General features: G+C 39.9%; 2 protein-coding genes across 3 annotated transcripts in view; both read left to right on the top strand.

Moving 5' to 3' along the window:
* Nucleotides 1-17,846, top strand: part of ptpn5 (protein tyrosine phosphatase non-receptor type 5) — a 551,551-nt gene that overhangs the window by 200,420 nt on the left and 333,285 nt on the right. The window lies entirely within an intron of this gene.
* hoga1 (4-hydroxy-2-oxoglutarate aldolase 1) overlaps nt 1-17,846 on the top strand; it is a 30,033-nt gene that overhangs the window by 2,941 nt on the left and 9,246 nt on the right. For both annotated transcript variants that reach the window (XM_060859746.1, XM_060859745.1), the window contains exon 3: nt 687-814. In XM_060859746.1, coding sequence (XP_060715729.1) covers nt 687-814 — 128 coding nt within the window. The remainder of the gene's footprint in view (nt 1-686; nt 815-17,846) is intronic.

Raw genomic sequence — 17,846 nt, forward strand, 5'->3', positions numbered from 1 at the left:
TTGCTAGTGAAACTCTGGACATACCTGATCCACTCTGATGCCCTACTTTGATGTGATTTCTCATCAGTTGTAGAGGCTGATTGCTGCTGTGGTTAGCCCCACAATGACAACCTAGAAATATATGAGGTTGCTGTGGATAATATCACTTAGAATCCATCAACACAATTTCTACAAAGATCAGTTGATAAGTTCAGCAAGACAGACTTCTTGTTAAAACTATTTCCTGGTTAAAACTATTTCCTGGTTCCTCTCAATGTTTCCTCCTAATTTCATCTCAGAGAATTTTTCCTTGCCACCATCTTGCTCATTATGGATAAAATACAACCCGAAATCTGAAAAAGTTGGTACGTTTTTTAAATTTGAATACAATAAAATGAATAGAAATGTAATAAATAAAAAATGACAACTAAAAGACTTTCAAATCACATGAGCCAATGTTTTATTCACAATAGATAACATAACAAATATTTAAATGGCAAAATTTTACACTTTTATCCACTAAATGAGCTCAATTCAAATTTGATGTCTGCTATAGATGTCAAAATAGTTGGCACAGGAGCATGTTTACCATGGTGTAGCATCTCCTCTTCTTTTCAAAACAGTTTAAAATGATACTTGTGAATATGGACAAATGTCAGATTTTGTCAAATTATTAATGCAACTTTTCCTGTATTTTTTTTTTCTAGCCACAAGAGCTACAATCCATATGAGTGAGAGAATGGCTAGTGCAGGTGCTGACTGTGTATTGGTAGTGACACCTTGTTTTTATCTTGGAAGAATGAATAGCAGTGCTCTCATTCACCACTATACACAGGTGAGTTAAGTAACTAATGTAAAGTAAGTAATGGTGTGGTTCTTGTCATTTTAAAATTGCTGCACATTAATGTGTTGAAAAACGTGTGTGTTTATTACCAAGTGTGCTTGGTAGCTGACTTAAATGAAATGACTAGATAACCAGTGATTGATGTAGCGATTGAATGCATCCATTAATCTGGAATACACTGTTTATATGCTACTCAGATTTCTTGCCAATAATGCAGTTCATTATCTAAACAATTTTCAAAGTGGACGTGTCACTTTGAGCTGTCCTATAAAATTTGCCCTTAAATAAATAGCATTAAAGAAGTTTTAAATAACAGTTGATTATGATAAAGTGAGAAGAAAGCTCAAAAATAAAGGCATCTTCTTCTTCTTGAAAATTAAAATAGAATAAATTAAAACCTGGATTGCTTTTAAATTCTCTCACTCACTCATTTTCTACCGCTTATCCGAACTACCTCGGGTCACGGGGTGCTTTTAAATTGATTATTAATATTAATCCTTGTATCATACAAGTAAAAAAAAATAAGTAGTGACATTCTATTCATTCTGTCATTCTCATGACAATATTTAAAGTGTGTAAACATGTAAAATAGATGGACATAGTATTGAGCAAAATTCGTACAAAGGCCAGTTCTGGCATAAATCCAGAATTTATAATATTGCATAATATTGTGATCACTTATTATTACATTTTAGCAGACTAAATGACTGTGATTTTCCTGCTTAGTAATTGGGAATCCCCACAAGATTTAGTAAAAACATGAGTCCAGTCAGCATGTTCACCTTTTTAATTCCCCTACTTTTACTAATAAGCTATTTAATTTTGCCTGCTATTTTGTTGTAAAAATGCTCTGTATGGGAGTATGTTCTGGACTATTAAAAAATGATTTACAAAAAGACCTATTTTAAATTTCAATTTAAAATTTGGAATTATATAAAATTTGAAGTGTACTAAGTAATGACACACGAAAAATGTGAAGATTTGAAGGCAAAAATAATAGGATTAATTCTCAAAAGTATTAGCATACATTTCAGTGGCTGAGATGGTCCAGAGATCAAATTTGAACAGGGGAAAAAAGAAGACATATGCTATATAAAGAAGTTTCATTATATTTCTGATATCTGCATGTCCTAAATGCAAAAAGATGAATAGCATTCCGCAAAGATAAACTCATGGGAGACTGCATCGGTTAGAATGGTTAGAATGTCGTTCTTTTGTTGGGATGTAGTGAGGTTGTTGCTATGATCCCAGGTGATTGCTAAGAGTTGCTATTATGTGTAGTTGGTTACCAGTGTGTTGCTAAGTGTACTGTGGTAGCTATCATATGGCAATCGTATGGCATATTACAAGGTGGTAGTCCAGTTTAACTTTTCCTTGTAAAATTTTCTATCAAAATTCCAATTATTTTGTCCTTGGGACAACACACAAAAATCTTACTAATCATTGATCATTATCAAAAATGTAAAAGATTGAAGATTTAAAAGGCTATATAACACAGAACACATAATCAGTCAAGAATACGAGTACATTCATAAGGCAAAACTTGATCACCTACAATCTCATATCAGCATGTCATTGCTCCTTACAGGGTTTCAATGAACACGTCTTAAAATACGATATGTGCAGTTGGTTGGTTGTCTTCACATTAGCTGGTAACCAATGTGTGTCCAGGCCCAATGTATTGGCCATCTGACAAACAGTATCTCAAACAGGTTTAGGTTTGCTCTCCCCTTGTTTTTATTCTCATGTACAATAACACAATGGGGAGGGCTTTTGTCCAATACAGGCCTGTTTCATCACAGCATTTGGCTTGTTTATTCTTTAATGCTCCTTTCTCATGCTTCACTGTTCCTCCACATGCAGGGAGGTATAGCTACTGCACTCGCATTTTGTTTGGAATTGGGGAAAGCGTCAACCCATTTAGAAAATGTATCTACTATTACTAGGCAGTATCTTTTCCCTTCCTGGGTGTCAGTTCAATTAAATCCATCTCTAGCTGTTCAAAGGGTCACTGTGGTGGAGGATGAGCACTGTGGGAGACTTTAACTCCACGTCCAGTGTTGATAGTCTCAAAATCTTTCGGAGTAATTAGTAAAGCCCATGGTGTACCAGTATACTATTGTACTTCCCTCCTTTTGATGTGTGGTCTTGCCCATGCGTCAACTTAGCATAGTAAGGAAACTATTTCTTTGGTAAGCAGGGTTTGTCACTGGAGCCATACCAAGCCCTAGTTCTAACACACATTCTGCTTTTCTCCATGTTACTTTTTCTTCTGCTATGGATTGCATCTAAAGATCTTTAAGGTGTACATATTTTCAGAACACACATAAAGTATAAAGTTTCTTTATACACAGAGAATTTTTGTGCAGCTGCCTTTTCTACTACATCCGCTTTGGCATTCCCCTGTGAAATTGAATAATTTTTTGAATAATTTACCTAAAGGAGTAAGGAAATATCTGTTTTCACAACATGCTAAAATCATAAAAAAGCATATTTGTAACACTTTTGCCTTGTGCTAATTTGCATGCAATTAACTCTGCTGCTTGTGCAGCAAGGTGGCCAGGTTTCATGTTGTGTTACTACATCATACTGTATCCTATGCAGCTACAGCCTGTTTTCTGGTCTCTGAATTATGATCTATCTACTACAGTTTCGGGTCCGGATTCTGCAAAGGTGAATCCTGCAAATCACATCTGGGGCTGCAAATTTAATTTACAACTGCTAAAAAATTGTGCTGTTCTTCATCAGCTTCTGTGAAAAGAAGGGCTGCAATGTTTAGTACAGTACAGCATTCTACTTTGACATTTGTCATTTCAAGTAAACACTGAAAAAAACAACAAACAGAAGACATGAGGAACAGGTGTGCAGAAGCGGAACGGATTAAGCATATGGTGGGTCAAACACGCATTATACACAAAACAAAAACAAAGACACGTGGCACAGATAAACAAAAACCTTCAAGACTATCCCCCTAGTGTCAGGGCAGAGAATAGTCCAAACTATTCCTGACAAAGTGGTACTGTATGTGTTCACTGTACACTGTTCTACAATTTCTCTAGAAGCATTGACTGCTTTTTCAGCTGCAGATACAGCTCATTAATACATACTGTACATAGGCAGCCCCACTGCCACTGGAGCCAGTTTAGCTGAAAAATAGGCTACCAGTCTTAATTTTCCACCAAGATCTTGCAATTTAATTTAAAATTTAAAGCTTCATTATAAATAAGGGATACTCCATTTACACGGTTATTTGCACTAGTGCACAATTCCTAATTAGACCCACATCATGTTACACCATTGTTCAGAGTTCCTTAGAAACTGAGCTTAAACAGGGCTCAAAAACAGAAATGTGTGTTACTGCCACATCTCTTTCACCTATCTGTCTTTTTTTCTGTGGCTTTATCTCAAATGTTCTTTCAGCCAAGGTCATCCATTTCAAGGGCATGCAATAGGCTTTTATTCTCTAACTATAAAGCACTGTGGGATCTGAACTGGGTTTCCACTCACCAGTTTTCACACATTTCAATGTCCAGTCTCCCAAGTCTTTCCACTTCTATTTTTCATGTTTTGGTAACCACACATGTTGGTATAAATTCTGTATAGTGAATAGGAGTGTCTTATCTGGCCTTTCATGGATTCTAGAAAGACTCACTTCTACAGTACTTCTTTAATTATGTGAGTACAATTATTCGACAACACATCTGCTTTTTTTCATTTGTCAAACCGGTTCCATATGTATGTGAGCTGTGCAGTGCAGATCATGCGTGTCCATGTGTTGTGTCCTGGTAGGGTTAATAACAGTGCAGCCTTATCTACAGTATCTTGATTTAGTGAATTTAATGCAGAGGTGCTGAGCTTCCACTCGGTTAAACTATTATTAGATACTTAGCGGTAGTTTATGATAATACAGGCTTAAAGTTTTAATAATCCACTACATTGTAACAACTAAAGCTATTCCTCCTCCTTACCACCAGAGGGAACCATTGCCAGAATACTGAGGGATTTCAGGTTCAATGGTGTCTTCCAGGTTTCAGGAAGTGGTTTCACAATTTCTGCCTCAGGGCGGCATTCCCTAGATTCCAGGGGTTTCGTTACCACGACGTAAAGTTCTTTTAAGAAAAAAAAAAAAAACAGCATACTACGAAGGACAAAACAGTCATACAGGTAGATTTATTTTAGAAAACAAATAAACAACCAAAAACTATGGTTAGGGTTAGGGTTAGGGTTAGATTATCAAATAGGCCATGCCTACCCGTTGACGCAATATCTGTTACGCTGTTCTGAAATCCCTGGAAATAAGTGCCTGCCGCCTCAGGGCTCCTTACATGCATATTAAAAATGGGGTACATGATGAAAAAGTAAAATGGAATAAGCAAAATTTGTAACTGTTATAAAATACAGTCCCAATTGTTAAGTTGATTAAACCATTTCAGATCATTTCAGGATAACAAACTCTATGGTCCTAATAAAGACTTAAAGTCTTTATTAATAAATACTAATAAAGATCCTTTTCAAACTCATCATATCTGACAATATAATTATTTTAGAAAGCACCTTTGAATCCATTGTAAATTGAACATTTCAAGATGTTAGTTGATGAAACTACCTAATATCACTTCAAAGTGAACTGCTCTAGGCTCAAAATAAAGATCAATCAATTTTACTGTGGATTTTTCAAAAACAATTCCTCTTCAAAGTCATCATATCTATCACTGAGCCAGGGGGCACTCTTACAGGGCAGGATAAAATTAAAAAATTAAATTAAAAATTTAAAAGCAAACAAAGCCTGAATGTCTATCCAGAAATATGTGAATAAACTGCTATACAACTACAAACACCATTTCCACTGAAACAAATCACAATTTCAACACCAAACAGCTAAATGAACAGACAGAAAAATATGTAAACATTGCGTACACAACAAAACTGACCCAAGATATTGGCAGTTACACGATACAAATAAAGCATGGTTTGGTATTCTACAGATTTCAATGATATAAGGATCAGCACTTTGACCAAAATATACAGAAGTAGAAGCAAAAAAACACTAGTCTTTCGTACAGCCATAACATTAAATTTGCTCTTAGAATTGGTGTTTTGTGATTGGTCGAAGAAGTAGAGGAGGGAGGAGAGTGCACAGACAGAGAGAGAAGAGGAAAGGTAAGAGTGTAGGACTGAGAATAGGAATTCTGAATGTTGGTACTATGACAGAGAAAGGTAGAGAGCTGGCTGATATGATGAAGAGAAGGAAGGTGGATATACTGTGTGTACAGGAGACCAGGTGGAAGGGTAGCAAGGCTCGTAGTATAGGAGCAAGATTCAAGCTGTTTTATTATGGTGTGGATAGTAAGAGAAATGGGGTAGATGTGGTCCTGAAGGAGGAGTTTGTGAGGAATGTTCTGGAGGTGAAGAGAGTGTCAGACAGGGTGATGAGTCTGAAGTTAGAGATTGAAGGGGTGATGTTGAATGTTGTTAGTGGTTATGCCCCACAGGTTGGTTGTGAGTTAGAGGAGAAAGAGAGATTCTGGAGTGAATTAGATGAGGTGATGCAGAGTATTCCCACGGGTGAGAGAGTGGTGATAGGAGCGGATTTTAATGGACATGTTGGTGAGGGGAACACAGGTGATGAGGAGGTGATGGGCAAGTTTGGAGTTAAGGAAAGGAACCTTGAAGGACAGATGGTAGTGGACTTTGCTAAGAGGATGGACATGGCTGTGGTTAACACTTATTTTCAGAAGAGGGAGGAACATAGAGTGACTTACAAGAGTGTAGGTAGGAGAACACAGGTAGACTACATCCTATGTAGAAGAGGCAATCTGAAAGAGATTAGTGAGTGTAAAGTGGTAGTGGGAGAGAGTGAAGCCAGACAGCATAGGATGGTGGTGTGTAGGATGACTCTGATGGTCTGTAAGACGAAGAGGTCAAAGAAAGAGAAGAAAACCAAGTGGTGGAAGCTGAAAAAGGAGGAAGGTTGTGAGGAATTCAGACAGAAGTTGATAATTCTGGGTGGTCAGGTAGTGCTGCCAGATGACTGGGAAACTACAGCAGAAGTGATCAGGGAGAAAGGTGCTGGTGTGTCATCTGGAAGGAGGAAAGAAGATAAGGAGACTTGGTGGTGGAATGAGGAAGTTCAGGATAGTATCCAGAGGAAGAGTTTAGCCAAGAAGAAGTGGGACATGGACAGGACTGAAGAGAATAGACAGGAGTTACAGCGCAGAGTGAAGAGGGAGGTGTCTAAGGCCAAGCAGAAGGCATATGATGAGTTGTACACTAGGTTAGACACTAGAGAAGGAGAGAAGGGGCAGCAATTTAGAATTATTAAGGATAGAGATGGAAGGGTGCGGAGTGTACAATTGAGGAGAGTGTACAGAGGAGATGGAAGGAATACTTTGAGGAACTGATGAATGAGGAAAATGAGAGGGAAAAAAGAGTAGAAGGGGTGAACTCTGTGGAACAGAAAGTAGATAAGATTAGAAAGGATGAAGTCAGGAAAGCTTTGAAGAGGATGAAAAGTGGAAAGGCAGTTGGTCCTGACGACATCCCAGTAGAGGTCTGGAAGTGTCTAGGAGAGGCAGCAGTGGAATTTTTAACTAGTTTGTTCTACAGGGTTTTAGAGTGAGAGGTGTGTTAGTGCCGATCTTTAAGAATAAGGGTGACGTGCAGAGTTGCAGCAACTATAGGGGGATAAAGTTGATGAGCCTTACAATGAAGCTGTGGGAATGAGTAGTGGAAGCCAGGTTGAGGAAGGTAGTGGAAATTTGTGAGCAGCAGTATGGCTTCATGCCCAGAAAGAGCACAACAGATGCAAGTTTTGCTTTGAGAATTTTGATGGAGAAGTACATGTATAGGGATGGTCAGAGGGAGTTGCACTGTGTGTTTGTAGACTTGGAGAAAGCGTATGTCAGGGTGCCAAGAGAAGAGCTGTGGTACTGTATGAGGAAGTCAGAAGTAGCAGAGAAGTATGTCAGAGTGGTGCAGGACATGTATGAGAGGAGCAGGACAGTGGTGAGGTGTGCTGTAGGTCAGACAGAGGACTTCAAAGTGGAAGTGGGACTGCATCAGGGATCGGCTGTTTGCTATAGTGATGGACCAGTTGTCAGAGGAGGTCAGACAGGAGTCTCCTTGGATGATGATGTTTGCAGATGACATTGTGATCTGTAGTGAGAGCAGGGAGCAGGTGGAGGAAAACCTGGAGAGGTGGAGGTTTGCGCTGGAGAGAAGAGGAATGAAAGTCAGTCGTAGTAAGACTGAGTATGTGTGTGAACGAAAGGGAGGGAAGTGGAACAGTAAGGTTACAGGGTGAAGAGGTGAAGAAGGTACAGGAGTTTAAGTACTTGGGGTCAACAGTCCAGAGTAATGGAGAGAGTGGGAAAGAGGTAAAGAAGCGAGTGCAGGCAGGTTGGAATGGGTGGAGAAAGGTGTCAGGAGTTTTGTGTGATAGGAAAATATCAGCGAGAATCAATGCTGTATGGTTTAGAGACAGTGTCACTGAAGAAGAGACAGGAGTCTTTCTCCCTTTGTGTCTTTTGTTACCTGGTTTTTGTAAGTATTGTAAATATTGTAAATATTAGCTGTTCTTTCACTTCTCACAACCACTTGTATATTAATACACACAGGTTTTGTAGATTTTAGAATGTTGGACATGGAGCTGCTAGGCAGGAGGCAAAGAGGAAGGACAAAGAGGAGGTATATGGATGTAATTAAGGATGCAGAAGATAGGGATAGGTGGAGAGAGATGATTCGCTGTGGCGACCCCTGAAGGGAAAAGCCGAATGAAGAAGAAGATTGGTGTTTTGTGATTATAAATCATATTTCAATACAAAACTCCACTTGTTTCTTGTCATCCCATGTCTGTGTCACAAAAAATCCTATTGTTCGTTGCCTATGCCCCTTTCCGTGTCCAGGAGAGGCTTACAATACAAAAAAAGGTGATTGGCCAACACCCCTGACACACAATATTTTCTGCTTTACTATTGGATTTTGCTTCGATTCTATTAGCTGAAACATTTCCAGAGCAACTTCAAGCTTCCAAATCAGCCAAGGTATCTCGAGAAAAAAAATAATAATAATAATTTAAATCCCAGTTAAATGTCCTGGACCTGCAAATTCAATGACACAATTATCTACAGAATTTAGTTTAATATTTATTCGGTTCAAATTTATCGCTGTGTTTATTCCTGTAAGTGCTGGGTTGCTCTCATAGCTTACTTCAACCTGGAAGTGTTTTAATGCAACTGTAACTGTATTTAATAAATGTCTCTATACTTCTGATACACAATAGATAAATCAAACTTGAAACAGTTAATGGTGAGATGTTATGGTGAGATGTAATTTTTAGGCTTTCACTGCATGAATTCAAAGAGATATACTGTCTAAAATCTTTGTCAGAGAGAGGAGAAAATTGTTAGTTATGATTGTAATCAGGTGATGGACAATGTAAATTATGTGCAAAGTTCAGACAGGGACTCCGGCAAGACTAGCTATGACAGCATAACTATAAGGCTAGAGCCAGAAGGTGAAATACATGAGGGCTTCCTGGGATGTAAGCATCCCACCACTCCGCAGTCTACAAACCTGAGCGACTTGCGTGGGTGGTAAGCTGACAGCATCCAGACATATCCCAGTTCACCAAACACTCTATGCACATAAACCCTCCAGATCTGCTCCTTTACCTAAGAAATGCTATTCATAATAAGCTAGACTAGACAAATGTGTTCTTAGCCCTGACATTGGAGAATTGGGACTGTGTCCTGAACACTATTTGGAAGTCTGTTCCATAACTGTGGGGCTCTGTAAGAAAAGCCCTGTCCTATTGCTGTAGCCTTTTGTACCTCAAGTACAAAAGGCTACAGCAAGGTTACTATTACTAAAATACTATTACTAACCTATAAAGAAATAGTATTTTATAATCAAATTTGACTTGGTATGGGTGATGTGTTTATATCTTCTGGTTCTAGTTAGAGAGCTGCTGTGTTCTGGACTAATTAGGGTTCAAGCGCGAAGCGCTGGAAACCTATTGTTTTTGTTAGGATTTTTATTATTATTATTATTATTATTATTATTATTATTATTATTATTAGGGTTCAAGCGCGAAGTGCTGGAAACCTATTGTTTTTGTTAGGATTATTATTATTATTATTATTATTATTATTATTATTATTATTATTAATAATAATAATAATAATAATAATAATATTATTATTCTGCCCTAGAAACGGTCATGCAACCCAAACCGTAAGGCCTAGAGAGCTCAAACTTGGTCAGATGGTAGTACTGGTCACAGTTACTCAGGGCCAAAATCTCAGCGGAATCGGACAATTTGGGGCGCTATAATTTGTCCCCATAACCCCTAAACCCCTAAAACCCATATGTCCAAATCTCAAGTGCTTTATATCATTGGAATCCTTGGCTCATGACTTAAAAAACGTATATCTCCAATTTCATTTCTGCCATTAAATTTTTTCGCTATCGCGCATTTTATCCGAAACCTACTTTTGCTAACTCGTCCTAGGTTTTTCGCCTGATCAAGACCAATCCAGTGCAGTAATATTCTCTGGAGTCTCAAAGACAATAATTTTCAAAAAAAAAGTCGAAATTTTGATTCAGGGTCCTTAAGGGGCCCCAAAAAGTTTGGACTGTGAGGAGCCAGTTTTAATAAAATGTCAATAACTCAAGAATTAAATGAGCTATCAACACCAAACTTGGGACACATGTGAAAGAGGTCAAACTGAGGTCACAGTTCAAAAACCGTGGCGATTGGCCACTTTGTGGCGCTATAACGGAAAAATCACTAAAAACAGCCATTTTTTTAAAAAAAAGCTCTCTAGCGCCCCCAACAGTCCAAAAACCCAATTTTGTGCTGACTTGTAAGGCAAAGATTCTGATTCTGGTTCTGACTCGGAGTGGGTGGGGCCTAACCCGGAAGCTAACCGGGGCTTGGCTTGGGCGTGGCTTTAACCGGTAATAATTCATTTGTAATATTTATAACACTAGCTTACTACCTTTATGTTTTTATGAAATACAGCAAAAACGTGTGTCAGACACACAGTGTCTGGTTACTGGTTAGAGACAGCTGAAGGTTTAAAAAAGAAAAAAATCTCTGACAGGCAGAGACGCAATGCGAGTCGCATTCTACCAAGCAAGCACCACGTCTGGACGAACCCACGTTTACCAGAACTCTACTGGTTAGTAAGTACGTATTATTAACGTTACAACCCGAAGTAAAAAGCTGAAGAAACCCTAAACGTTAACGGAAAATACCCGCGAACCAGAGTGACTGAGGGAGAGACAGAGAGCTGTTCTGTGTGTGACTGTGAGTGAGCAGAGTGAGACACAGCAACACAATACATCTGTATGTGTATAGGGGAGGGGCACTGTGACTAGCCTATCACTGTAGGGGAGGGGCGCTGTGACTAGCCTATCACTGTAGGGGAGGGGCGCTGTGACTAGCCTATCACAGAACGCTGACACAATCAGCTAGCCAATGATGATTTTCATTCAATCCGAGCACAGATATTGACTCGTATTACTCGTATAATACTCGTAGTGTACATATACTCGTATAATACACTGTAGCATGACATATGTAGCATGACATGACATATATTGTGGCACCCTCTGTAACTTGCGGGTCACTTTGTGTATGTGAAAATCCCTAAAGGCCTTAAACGCTTGAACCCGGGAAATGCTGCTTGCAGCTTTAATTGGAGCTTGTTTTTGCTCCTACTGGAACATCCAGTCAGTAATGCATTACAGTAATCCAACCTAGAGGTAACAAATGTATGAACTAATGTTTCTGCATCATGTAATGACATCATATTTCTTATGATAGAGCTTCAAATGAGAGACCGGTATCATTAATCACACTAAGGTATTTTACTGCTGCAAATGATGTAATATAATTTTATTAAGCGCACATCTGACTTAGCTGAATCACATAGCTGCGTGTCATCAGCATAACAGTAAAAGCTAATACCATGTTTATGAATAATTGCACCAAGGGGTAGCATATATAGGGATAAAAGCAATGGGCCTTGCTGAACACTGAACATTACCTTAGTTTGCTTAGAGTAGTCACTATTAAAATCTACAAACTGATAGCAATCCGTCAAATAAGACCAGAACCAGGAGAGGGCTGTCCCGTTAACACTAACAACATGTTCTAGCCTATCAAGTAAAGTAGCATGGTCAATAAGAAGCTGCACTAAGCTCAATCAACACCAAAAAAAGAAGCAACCCTGATCAGAGGTCAGTAACAGGTCATTTACAACTTTAACCAGTGCTGTCTCTGTGCAATGATGAGGGCTAAATCCTAAGGGATACATTTCATGAGTATTATTTTTATGTAGGTTTGAGCATAACTGCTGTGCCAGAACCTTTTCTAGGATCTTGGAGATAAAGGGGAGGTTTGATATTGGCCTGTAGTTAGACAGCAGGCTTGGGTCGAAGTCAGGTTTTTTAATCAAACCGTTAGCTTAAAAGATTTCGGCACATAGCTAGGTCTAAGAAAAGAATTTATTATTTTTAGAATGGGTTGGGTAGCTACTGGTAATATCTGTTTAAAAAAACATGTGGGTTAGGGATCCAGTGTGCAGGTTGATCATTTGAAGCAGAAATCTGTGAAATCAAGTCAGTCTCTTGAAGGGGAGTAAAACAGTCTGATCAAAAAACAGAAATATTATCTACGGCATTATCTATCAAATTGTTTGTTAAATGAATGGTCTGAATTTTCTGAATGATGATATCAATGTTTCCATTAAAATAATTCATAAATTTATTATTGCTATAAATAAATGATGCGTGCTTTTCGACAGACTTTTTATTTCTAGTTAATTTTGCTACAGTATTAAATAAAAATGTAGGATTATTATTGTTATCTTCAATTAGGCTGGAGAAATACACTGATTTAGCAGCACTAAGAGATTTTTTTGTAGCTATGAAGGCTAATTAAAAAAATTTGTTTGACGCCATTTACCTTCTAATTTCCTAGCTAATTGTTTTAGAGTTTGTGTATTGTCATTGTACCAGGGTGCTATTTTTTTCACTTGAATGGCTTTTTCTATATTTATTCCAAGGGTTAGAACAAGATCAAGAGTGTGACCTTCATTATAAGTGGCACCTATTACATTCAGGTTAACCCTTACCAAATCTAAGATGGAAACAACTGCTGTTCTCAGAGGATTAGAAGCAAGAGATCTCATATTTTACAGTCTAGCTTCAGATCAAAGGTGCTGGCTGTGCATAAACTATGAGCTAATTTTTTCTAATGAGGTTACTAAGACAAATTTTCTAAATGTGTATATTTATTTTTGTTTAGCTCGGGAAACAGACACAATCTTTATACATGTATTGTGAACCCTGGGTGACGACTCAATACAGCTAGCAGACGGTCGAATTAGACTGTTTGTTTGCTCCCTGGCCCTAGCACGGGATTATCACTGAATAACTAGGCCTGTTCTTAAACTATGCGCTATAATGCAAGAAATGAGAGCAGCACCTTCCGAAATGGGATGGACACCAGCCCATCTTAACAGGCCAGCCTTGCCCTCAAAAGTACTCCAATTACCTATGAAACCCACATTGTTTTCAGAGCACCACCTGGACATCCAGCAGTTCAGCGACCATAACCTGCTGAAAGCTACATTGCCACACCAAATTGAGATAGGGCCACTACACCATCAGACATCGCCTTCACTAATTTGCACACCACTACAATATTACTCTTAGTAATCTCTGACTGACGAAGGCGTATATCATTAGCTCCTACGTGGAAAACTACCTTTGAATACCTGTGCTCGCCTAAGACCCTAAGATTACCTACTATGTCTGGCACCCTGGCTACGGAATACACCAAAACAGTGCTGCTGGAGCCCCTAAAGGCCTAGCTAATTTTACATGCCTTAAGATAGAGTCTCCTATAACCAGAGCTCTTTCAGGTTTCTCAGCAGGTGCTTTACTGAGAAGGGCAAACTTGTTAGAAATGTGAAGTGGAGAAGAGTCGTGCTCCCGTGGGCAAGCCTTAGAGTTAGCTTTGGTTTTGCAAATATGCCGCCAATTTGTCACCCATTCTTCCTGCTTTGAGGGCACTAATGCCGGAGTTGGAGGGTTACTAACTCTGCCTCAGGCATCCAGATTTTCTCCTACAGAAACTATTGCCATCAATAATCCTCTATAGTGTCTATAATGCCCACCTCTAAAGCTGAAATCTTCTCCATCAGAGAGCTAACTAAAATACTCTTATCACAAGAAATATTAAGGATCATGACGGAGGAAGAATTATTAACATCCAGCTCACACACTGGACAAGCCTAAAGTTTGCCATACTTAATGATTATGTACCTTTGACTTAAAGTAGATAGTAATATTAAAAAGATCTGAAGAGCTTGAAGACAGGAAACAAAAAGAGTCTCCTGAAGAGGAATAAATTTAACTGCGATAGAAAAGTAAAGGATTTAATAAACAAAAGCGACAATGTAAAATATTAACCCATCATAAAATATAATGCCCAAACATACTGACACCTTTTACAAAACAATTGCAAACAGTGTAATGTATTTAATACAATTTGCAAATCACTAAATAATATTAAATATTAGTGTTTCAGTAATGCTTTTGTGTAAAGATCATTTACATGCAATTACTATCACTCTACCTTTTTAATTACTCTCACATGAGTTTCTCATTGAAGCTTCTTATAAAACACATGCAAAGTGAAGGTGTAATGTTATGATTACAGAGATGGATAGGAGTGTTATAGTATACTTTTATAGTAAAATCTGGCAGGATTTCACATCAGATGTTTATGATGCATCCTGAAGAGAGCACTGATCATGGATCAGCACAAACAAAAAATTGATGCATTCCATTTTCATTAACATTACTAATAAAATTGACCCTAAATCAGTGAAAACCATAGTAGTGTCACATCCGGGGACGGAAGGAGACAGACCCGTATGCAGGATAGCTTCAAAAGAGGGGGGTTTAATAAACACAGGAAGACATAGACAGAAATAACAATAACTAAAACAATATAAATGACTACATTTAACACGACTTGACAGGACGAGGGGAAACGTAACTAATGATCCGCGCTGCACTCAGCAACGCGGCTAACTTAAATACAATAGACAATGATGACAATAAGGAGCAGGTGTGGTGACAGGGAGGAGCAGACAAAGGCGGGGCAGACACGTGACGAAGAACAACAAAAGCACATGGCCAAAAGTCCGGGCTGAATCATGACAGAACCCCCCCTCCAAGGCGCGGCTCCCGAAGCGCCAAACCCTGGCAGAGTCCAGGAGGGGGGGCGAGGCACATGGCGAAGACAGATGGGGGGAGCAAGGAACACGGCGAAGGCAGATGGGGGAACGAGGAACACAGCGAAGGCAGATGGGGGAACGAGGAACACGGCGAAGGCCAATGGGGGGAGTAAGGCACACGGCGAGGCCGGTGGGGGAGCAAGGCACACGGCGAGGCCGGTGGAGGGAGCAAGGCACCCGGCGAGGCCGGTGGGGGGAGCAAGGCTCACGGCGGCACAGCAGCGAGGGCCGAGCGACGTCCTCAGCCGAGCAGAGGGGCCGAACGACGTCCACAGCCGAGCAGAAGGGCCGAGCGACGTCCTCAGCCGAGCAGAAGGGCCACGCGACTTCCATGGCCGAGCTGAAGGGCCGAGCGATATCCTCAGCCGAGCTGAAGGGCCGAATGACGTCACAGCCGAGCTGAAGGGCCGAGCGATATCCACAGCCGAGCTGAAGGGCCGAACGCAACCCCGACACACCGCAGCCAGCTCACGTCCTGATGACCAAGGGTGGGAGGGTGGGAAGGTCCATCGCCCTGGGCCTGCAGCACCCCCCGCGGAAGAAGTGAAGCGACGCCCTCCTCGGACGGAACCGGAACTGGAGCGACGTCCTTCACTGAAAAAAAAGGCGGGGCGATGCCGCAGGGCACCAAAAAACAAAAAAGGAGCAAAAACAGTTTGGTGACATCCTCCGCGAAGGAAGTGAGGCGACGACCGCTTCGGACAGAAAAAAAGAAAAAAGGACTGGCGGAACAGTCCAGGGGAAGAGGAGGATAAAAAGCCGGTCCGAGCTGGAAGCTATCCTGCTGGGTCTGCTGGGTTTTAGGGCGGATCATTCTGTCACAACCGGGGACGGAAGGAGACAGACCCGTATGCAGGATAGCTTCAAAAGAGGGGGGTTTAATAAACACAGGAAGACATAGACAGAAATAACAATAACTAAAACAATATAAATGACTACATTTAACACGACTTGACAGGACGAGGGGAAACGTAACTAATGATCCGCGCTGCACTCAGCAACGCGGCTAACTTAAATACAATACAGACAATGATGACAATAAGGAGCAGGTGTGGTGACAGGGAGGAGCAGACAAAGGCGGGGCAGACACGTGACGAAGAACAACAAAAGCACATGGCCAAAAGTCCGGGCTGAATCATGACAAGTAGACAGTGGTTTATGGGTTCACTTTGAGATCAACACCCCCTTTGTGGCAGTAATCAGAGTTTTGAAAAATTTCAAAACAGTAATTACGTAACAAAGCCTCATTTGCTGAAATCCCGACTTGCCCAATTTGATACATGTTCTGAATCAATGTTTCAAAACAAAAGATCCGTAAAAGTTTTCAAGCTTTACAAAGCAGTGTTTTGAAAGTGCCAGTCACTAAGCTTAACCTCAGTGTTCCAGAGCATGAACTTTCTCACCATCAGGTGAATCTGGCTTCTGCCTATGCTGTTCTTGGTGGCGCGTGCACAATGCAATCGGTTTGGACCCTCCTGTGTGTTCAGATATGTTCAGTTGTTTTAGTTTGGCTTAGGCAGTTATAGTGAAAATTGGCTACATATACTGTATAATAAATATTTATAAACATGGAGTGGTTGGGATATTATAGCAATGATCTAGCTTCCACCTAACAACCACTTGCTGGAATAATGCTGCATTCCACAGCAACTACTAGCATTTCTAGCATAAACTAGCAACCACTTTAAATTCAACAGAAACTACACACTAGTACACACCTGGATCAACCCTGATCCATGGATCAACCCTGATATAAAGACTCTCCTTAAGGAGAAGAAGAAGGTTTTTAAATTGGAAACAAGAAAGAGATGAAAACTGTCCAGAGAGAACTGAGAAAGAAGATCAGGGAAGGAAAAGCATGCTAGAGGAGGAAGATGGAAGATCAGCTGCAGCAGAACAACGTCAGTGGTGTGTGGAAGGGGCTCAAAACCATCACTGGTCATAAGGAGCCCAGCTCTCAGGCTGAGGGTGACCAGAAGTTGGTGAATGATCTAAATCTATTCTTTAACAGATTTGATCTTTACTGCAGAAAGGAAGAGATTGGACAAGCTGATCAGGAAGGCCAGCTCAGTCCTGGGGATTCCTCTGGACACTGTACAGGAAGTGGGAGAAAGGAGGATGGTAGCAAAACTATCAACATTGCTGGAGAATGACTCTCACCCACATATGAAACGGTTTCATCTCTGAGCAGCTCCTTCAGTGACAGACTGTTACATCCTAAGTGTATGAAGGAACGATACAGATGCTCTTTTCTCCCTGCTGCTATTAGACTTTACAATCAGAGCTGCTCCCAGTGAACCAGTCACCATAATACACACTGTTATTACTGTTTCACTGCAATAATAAACAATAACAAAGCATTTTAAACATGTGCAATAACAGAATTTTTTAAAAATGTGCAATATTACCTGTGTGCAATATGTCTTCAGTGTAACCACTACTCTTTTTATACAATTTTGTTTTTGTATATACTGTATATTACATTATGTCTTTATTCTTTATTCTTTTTATATATTTTTCTGCTGCTGCTGAAATATCTTATCTTATATCTTAAAGATAAGGTTTTATGTGTTTGGCATGAAATACCCTCAGTGGTCTGCATTGAGCTGAGCGCCACCGAACACCATTGGAATTAATTGGAACATTGATTGCTAGTTAGAACTACTCAAACTATATCAGTGGTTTCTTAATATTTTGCAGCCACA

The sequence above is a fragment of the Tachysurus vachellii genome, chromosome 23 (genome assembly GCF_030014155.1).
Source record: "Tachysurus vachellii isolate PV-2020 chromosome 23, HZAU_Pvac_v1, whole genome shotgun sequence".
Taxonomy (NCBI): domain Eukaryota; kingdom Metazoa; phylum Chordata; class Actinopteri; order Siluriformes; family Bagridae; genus Tachysurus; species Tachysurus vachellii.